At 36.4% G+C, this 8,207-nt stretch overlaps 1 protein-coding gene across 1 annotated transcript; it reads right to left on the bottom strand.

Moving 5' to 3' along the window:
• Nucleotides 1–528: 528 nt before the first annotated feature.
• Nucleotides 529–6,549, bottom strand: LOC122326841 (glutaredoxin domain-containing cysteine-rich protein 2). The gene is made up of 3 exons (XM_043222031.1): nucleotides 6,171–6,549; nucleotides 3,170–3,379; nucleotides 529–1,019 (listed from the first exon to the last, which is right to left on the bottom strand). Exons 1-3 carry the CDS (start codon nucleotides 6,492–6,494, stop codon nucleotides 846–848), a joined length of 708 nt encoding a protein of 235 aa, XP_043077966.1. The 5' UTR covers nucleotides 6,495–6,549; the 3' UTR covers nucleotides 529–845.
• Between the last annotated feature and the right edge of the window lie 1,658 nt (nucleotides 6,550–8,207).

Genomic DNA, 8,207 nt, shown 5'->3' with positions numbered 1-8,207 from the left:
GGTGTGTCTCTGCAGATGAAACATATGCAACATATAGTTGTGTTTTTGGGTGATTGTTCAACAAGGAAGACTTTCGACTATTAAAATAAGTCTACTTTTTAATCGTGGTATGATATATTTTGGAAATGAAATTGTTCTTTTACAAACTTGGAGTGATGATATCAAATGAATGATATTTGTTGAATTTCAATTGTTTTCTCTTTAAAATCAGGGATATCGAAAAAATATATATATATATATATATATATATATTGAGTTTTAGTTTTGTTTATGTTTTTTTTTTTTGGTTTTCTGCCACTAAATGAAAAATGACTTTTTTACGATATTAACTTGCAGTTTTGAGTTATAAAGTCACAATTGTGAAATATATAGTCGCAACTACTTTTTTTTTGTGACAGAAGCATGCAATTCTCAAAACTTTATTTCTCAAAATTGTGAGTTTGCAAATTAAGAATTGCGATTGTCAATTCAAAATCATGAGGAAAAAAAGAAATTAAATTTTTTTAAAATTCAGTTTGGGAAGCTATCTTCTGCAGAGCTTCATTAGCTCATACTCCAAAAAATGTCTCATCACGTGCAATGAAAATCTCCCATAAAGCACTGAACAACTCTCTCTCCATCCCTCAGCCGTTCCTCTCCTCTCTTTGAGTTTCCAGTTCCTTCCTGATTTCATATCAGCCTTAACCGGTTGTCTGGTGAATCTGTATTGACTTTCATCGCAGTACTTTCCAGCAGCACATTCCTCCCTCAAGCTCTCATTTTTAAGCGCTAATCCAAAATGCACTTTCGTTCACACCTCAAAGGATCTGATCTCCATCCGACACAGCTTGGCAGCAGTAGATGTGTTAGTGTGTGCAGGACTGGCAGCGCTCTAGGCCGTGGGGGTTGCACGCTGGGCAGCGCAGCTCTCTGATTGACTCGTTGAAGCGGTTGGCCAGCATGGACAGTTTGCTGCCGTGACAGAGAGAGCACGGCGCGCAACCTGAACCTCCGCACTGTCCACAGGAGCCTGCTTCCTGCTGCACAAACAAAACGAGTAAACAAACAGCAGACAAGCATGGTGCACACTACAAGCCTGCAGCTGGTTGGCCTTTCATGTTTTAAAAGTAAAGTTCACCCAAATATGAAAATTTATTCATTTATTCGCCCTATTGTCCCAGACCTGTTGGTATTTCCTTCTCCTGTAGAACACTGAGCATCGGAGACTTATAAGTGCATTTCCGCCCAATGGACCATTGAAATTCCTTATTGGGATTGTATAGATAAATGGTAGATAAATGGTCCGTTTGAGAGAAATGCTCTTATATGTCCAAGACGTCTCACATGTCACCAAACAGTTAGACATTGGTGGATCAGAGGTAAAAAAAAAACTGTATACATTTCAGTTGCTTTAAATTTGTTCCTTCTAACTGGAGCAGATTAATATCAAATTTTAGGGTGAACTATCCCTTTAACAGTACACTTTAACCATATTTCAAAGACAATATTGGTAATACAAATAACAAACACTTTATTTTCCCATTACACCTATTAGTTGCTTATTAGCATACATATTAATAGAATATTAGACATTTATTAGTGCGTATTAAGCACATATTAATGCTTTATTCTACATGACCTTATTCTACATCCCTAATCCTACCCAATAACTAAACTTAATAACTATTAATTGAATTAATTGAGGGAATCATTGTAGTTAACAGTTATCAAGTGTTACCTAAACATTAAATTACATATAAAGATGTAGTTAAGTTGGTCAAAATTGCATTTAATAACCTTTCCAGTTCAACTTTGTACTTACATTTAAATTAATCATGTAATATGTACTTATTGTACACATATTGATTTTACAACAATAGGCCTACTCTATATTAAAAAATATCTTTCTGCAATTACATATGCAATTAATTTTGGTAATTATATTGTTGACCCTACCACTACATCATGGACACAATTTGGAACACATTTTTATTTAACTGTAAGTAATGCAATCAATTTTTTGAAAATATAACAGTTGGTTTGCACATTTTATGTTATTTCCATAATTACGCTATTTTAAAGTAGGCTACGATGCATGCTATGCTGTTTCTATCATACACTCTTTCTGTATCAAGTTAAAGTTTGAAGAGAACCCTGCTTGCAAGTGAGTTAAAATCAGCTAATATTTCGACCTTATTATAGCTCAACAAGAGAAATGTTTGGACCAAACTATTGCTTCGTTGAGTAATGAAGTTTACCACTTTCTGGCCTAATGTACATATTTTACATTATGTTGTGATGGGTGTATCTTTCGTAAAAAGAAAGAACAGAGAGATTGATTAGAGTAAAAGATTTATGGAAGCGAAATGTACAGTGCAAGGATTCATGTCACGGTTCATTATTTTCCATTGCGTTTCAGAAAAGAGTCATTATTCATGACGAACTGCGTTTCAGAAGTAGATAACATTCAACAAATGTCACTGTTTTGTGAATGTTTTGAGTTATACGAAGTCAAATGCAGCTCTGAGAAATTACAAGATATACTGTACCACAACCTTGTACCACACAGTACAGATAAAAAGTGATAAAACCAATATTATCGTTTTTGAGACAATGGTATATGAAACAATCTGAATAGCTCCTTCATTGCTACTGAATCAAAAGAGCATGTCACCAGGACTCTATGGTATTGGTTTTTTTGTCTGATCACTTGTAACGGCATACCTCTCCTTAACAAGTCCAAAAATTTGAGATATAATTCATCCCAGCTGAAACCCAATAGAACCCTTCCCAAGAAAACAATGGATTTAATGGTTATAATGGATATTGTATTGGTTTTTAATGGAAACTATAGTGCTCTCTGATGAATTCTATTAGTGGGACTTTAAACCCTATTGGAAAAGTGCCCAAAACACACTACAAAAAGGAATTTTGCAATGGTTTTACTGGAAAAAAGATAGTGGTATTTTAATGGAAACCATTAAAATTTCTTTAATGGTTTCTATAGGGCGATTTTTAGCAGGGATGTATTTAGCAGTATAAGTTACATGTCAAAGTTTGTTCAGATCCCTAACTGTAAGTTAGAGAAACCACGGTATGAGCAGACTAATTAAAGTCGCTCTAGTAGAACAGAAGTAATGACCATAGAGACAGAGCATTTTCAGTCTACTGAACTTCAGACTGTTTATACCTTTTGTTCAGTCATCGTGTCTGGTTGCTCTGCGCGGGAACGAGCTGTTCGGTGTCTCCCTTTGCTCCGGGACTCTCTTCCTGGTGAACTTTCCTTCCTGTCCCTGCTGCGATGAGGACTCCTTCCAGATTCTCCTTTTCTGTGAGGAGCCCGAATAATCTTCAGGTTGCTGGTGTAGATAATAATCTTTCCAAAATCTAATACTGGTGCCTATATGGACAAACACAGAATCACTATTGTACAGAATCACATTATATAGTCTTTGGCACTCTATGGTACTCTAAGGCATGTTAATGAAGTGGTACTTGTAGTCATTACTTGTACTTGTAGTCATTACTTGTACTTGTAGTCACTGGTAGTCATTCAGTATCACGGTATGTAACCCACAGTAGAATAGAATATAGAATACATAGAATATAGTGCATGTATATATTATAGTGAATTAATGATAATCATGTCAAGCGAAATGTGATATTGTGGCAGCCCTACTGCAATTATGCAATTGCATTACATTATTAAATAACACTGTAATATCTTGGTAATATGCATAGTGTAAAACTTTGTCAAATGTAAATGGTATTTACTCTGGATCTATTTTACTGTTTTTTAATATCTGTTTTGGACAGGAAAAGACAAGAGAAAAAGGAAACCACTAGGGCAAGAAATGGCAAACAGGATTAGGACATGACGCAGGCCAGACTGAAAACTACATCCCCATGAGCCAAATGCCCTTTATGTGACTTGAGCCTGTGCGTTACCCACTGTACCATGGCTAGCTTTTACAATTCTGAGACATTGATAGATTTGATTAGATTAAATGTTGGGGATCTGATGATGAAAAATGTGATAAATATCCTGTCGGTTTTTTCTTGACATGCTGATATGCAAAACGGAGGATCTTTGACAGCTTAGTCTTTCAACAGCATGTCACCGGTGACATTTTAATGAAAATGTAAGCTTAATACAACACAAAGAAGCAAATTAACCTTCAGTCTTATTTAAAGAGCCACCTTGTTTTATTATGTTTGTTCAGTCTATATATTGAGTGATGTTCTTTTCTTCTTCTTCTTCAGATTTGAGGCTGAGAAACACAACACAGCTCACAATGGAAAGAAAAGCTGAGAATTTCTATGCGGATGAGATATAATTGCATGCCTATGTTTAGAAGCTGTGTTGGAGTGTGGGTCTATTATTAGATCCGGGAACTATGAATTAGTAACAGCGTGGCATAAAAACTGAGACTTCATAAATATCACTGTGACCACGGACTAAGACAAAACAAGAAAAAATCTGGCAAGAAATGTTTTACTTTTCAACGCCAGAATGAAAGCTAATGAGGAAGACAATAAGGATTCCTTACAAAACACACATTGTGTTTCGCCTACAACAAATGACCGTTTTTTCTAAACGTCGCCCACCTTGGTTCCCGTTGCAAGATTTACAAAATGCCCCACGGGAATGAAATGATGATTACTGTGAAAAGGGCAAATTCCATTTCAATGTGCAAATTCAAGTACCGTTTAATGGATATATTATACTTACGTGGGCTGCAATGATGTTTGACACTGCAAAGCATTATCAAATATAACCAAAAATGTATTCCCTACCATGATAAACGACACTGCGAACCAGAATCAAGGCAAACACTTATCAGTCAACTGAAAGGAATGATAACATTAGTGAAGAGAACAGCATTTTTAAGTTTCTGATTGGTCCCTTTAAGGCAAGCTGTTGGCCAATCTTATGAATAAATTTCATATTTGAAATCACCAATGACTTTACATGAAATTAACAATTAGCTCTTCCCAATGAGAAGATGGGACTATTCTCCTATATCTTACATCGCACCTTCTTTCATTCATATTTAATAGTCTTTGACAACACATTCTCACTTCCAAGTCGTCACATATTACTGCTCGGTCAGAACCCTTCGGCTTCATTTTTTGACGCACAGCGTACCACTTTAGCGTCACTTTTTGACATAGAGGTCATCCGTTTACTTTTCATATAAATTCAAACAAATAAAAACACATAAAGGGCAAATATGAGTGCAGTCACAGGTATTTATTGCAAAAAAATGAACATAAGCAGTATAAAAGCATTTCTTATTTAAAGCAACGGATGACCTGCATGTCGAAAAATGATGCTAAAAGGGTACCCTGTGTACAAAAAGTGATGCTAAAGGGTCCTAAACAAGCAGCGATATGTGACAAGGGAGTGAGAATGTGTTGTCTTTAAAGTCTTTGACAGGGGTTTGTTATGATGGTCTTGATGGTTGCGTGTTCTTGGCAGTTGCTGCATGATTGGTGACTCGCTCGAGTCAAAAGAGCCCCAAACCATATGATATTCAGATATCCAGATATGGCTCACGTTCCACCTTCAGTGTAAGTTTATGGAGTTATTATATTATATGTCTCCCAGGCAACAATTAGAGAGATAGCAATTGCAGCTTTTTCACTTTTTTCATATGCATAATGGGGATTATGAACAATAGAAAAAGGTTCAGTGACACATTTTTTAAAAACCATGGGCTTTTAGAAGTACACTGTTTAATTCATGCTGATTGCAAATTATTATTGTTTTCATTAATGACTCTAAAAATGTCATGTACTGTAATTGTCAAGTGAAAATTAACTGTCAAATAATAACATACTTTGTAACATATTATTTTAGGGTGTCTAAACTAGCATGCATATTACTAGAATATTAACCATTTATCGGTAGTAATTAAGCATATATTAATGTCTCTGGTCACACTGTATTATCACTGTTCATCATAAAATGTACTTAATGTGTTCATAATGTTTTGCAAAACAGTTCTGCTGCTTTTGAGGTGGGATATGGGTAATGTTAGGACCAGGTTTGGTGTTATGGGTAGGTTTAAGGGTGGTTCAAAATGTAAACTGTAAAGTATTTTTGAACAATATAAGTACATGTATGTACACAATAAATGCATTTGTTTAAGTGTAAGTATGTATGCATTCTAGTAGTGCGTTCTTACTTTATTATCTCCTTCTGGAAGATCTCCACACACCAGGGAGTTGCATCCCGTCACTCCTCGATACACGTTTATCCTCTGGGCGATCAGACCTGTCTGAGGGTACAAACTGTGGTCCTGCATGTCTTCTAAGCCACACAGATTTCCCATCTCCATCTTGTTGTGGATGAAGCTGTGAGGGTACTGTTCCTCTGGACTGTCCAGCTCCTGCCCATCTTCATACACGTGCTTCAGCACCCGGCCGCTGTACGACGAGGCCAGCTTGAACCTCACCTTCCTGGGCTTGTCCTCGATCAAGTTGTCTGGGTGTCCCTGAAGCTCCTCCATGGTCCCTTGCAGCTGAAATTCCCAACAGTTTTGTAAAACACAGGAAGAACTGCGGAAGATAAGTATCGAGGAGAGACTCAGGCAGTCCAGCTGCTTTCCGTAGCCCTGATGAATTATTAAGCAGGAGATCTTGTGCACAACAGGAGAGTTGGAAATTGAGACCTCACAGTTCCATCAAATAATAATGGTTGAAGGAGAGAAGCAGGTGTGCCTCTATATTACTTATGCATCACCTGTAATGAATTTAAATTCCTTTCCATCACTATTATGTTGAGTGTAATATCATTGTCGGTGCAGTCAGCATTTTTTCCCTTAGTGTAAAGATTGAAATTGAAAAGGTGCTGTATATACTAGTAAGAAATTATTCAGTAGATGTTTTTGTTCTAAAGGCCAGTTGTTGGGTCACGAGGACAGACATGTAGAAATCACAGATGAATGCTACTCATAAAGTCTGATTCATTCTAGTGATTTGTTCATCCTAAAAGCTCATTTTAGCTGCATACCAAATGACACACTATCCACTATGCACTTATACACTAGATACTTATGCACCACTGCACATTTATAAAGAGTCTGAAAGCCCCTCCCATCCATTAGTTTAAGCTGTGCAGTCCACTGTTACGCAAATGATGTTAGTTTTTGCTTTGATACAGTAACCCTAATTAATATATAGCTAAACATTTCATCAACTGTTTTTGTTGTTGCTGTTGTTGTTGTTGTTTGTTTATGAATGATGCTGCACCCATACATTCAAGATGACTACTGGTAAAAATTAGTGCGCATAAATGATGTGTTATATGTTTTATAATCATTTGCAATTTAGGCCTGATTGATGAATTGTTAAATTGTTAATTGCTAATATATTGATTAATCTAATTATGTATTTATGGTATGGAAATCTCTTAACATTTATTATGACGACAAAACAACTAAACTTACATGACAACTCACTCTCTAAAACTACAAATCAACAAAGTTATGATTATGCAGTGCAGACTACCTTAGAATTGCAATTAGTTTACAACGGTTTAGGCACATTGCTACACACATTCGATGGCATTGTTTTTAACAGTTAAATGTTATTAGCATCTTTTCTATTTCTTTCCGGGCAGCTTGCAGTGTGTAAAACAGCAGAAATCCCTGAGATCAGCCAGCAGGGAGCCATTTTCCTGAGACAGTATCTAATAAATGGCTGACATTAACCCTTGTGCATTCTAACATCCATCTTGCAATTATCCCCCTAGTTGACTGTTATTGCATTCTAACCAACTGCTAAGATGGTTTGCCTCTTTTTCCTCGCTGTATTCATATCTGATATTACTATGAAATCATTCATGTGAGAAATTGTTTTGTGTGCCTCTCAGTAAAAGACTCATTGAAGGTGTCAAGTCTCCAACTAGGCTGTACTAAATGATTATTAATCTGCATGCGTGCTTATTTTCAGCTGTCACTAGAGACTCGATTTTTCTGCGGGGTACCTCCATTGGGACATCATTTTTCTGAGTGCTTTAGATGTTGTCTTAATGATGCCTCTGATGATATGTCATCAGTTCCTTATTTTCCAGATGGTCATAAAAAGCGCACGCCGCTGGGCAAAAATATGAGATGGCATAACCTTTCATCTCAGGAAAAGAGTTAATTATTTTCGATGCAGGCTGGTATCTGGTATTGATGGAGTGTCATGCAGTGTTTATTTGTAATGGACTCTATGAA

Source organism: Puntigrus tetrazona, chromosome 21 (genome assembly GCF_018831695.1).
Source record: "Puntigrus tetrazona isolate hp1 chromosome 21, ASM1883169v1, whole genome shotgun sequence".
Classification (NCBI taxonomy): domain Eukaryota; kingdom Metazoa; phylum Chordata; class Actinopteri; order Cypriniformes; family Cyprinidae; genus Puntigrus; species Puntigrus tetrazona.
Note: the sequence above shows the minus strand (reverse complement) of the source record. Positions and strands in the feature narration are given on the sequence as shown.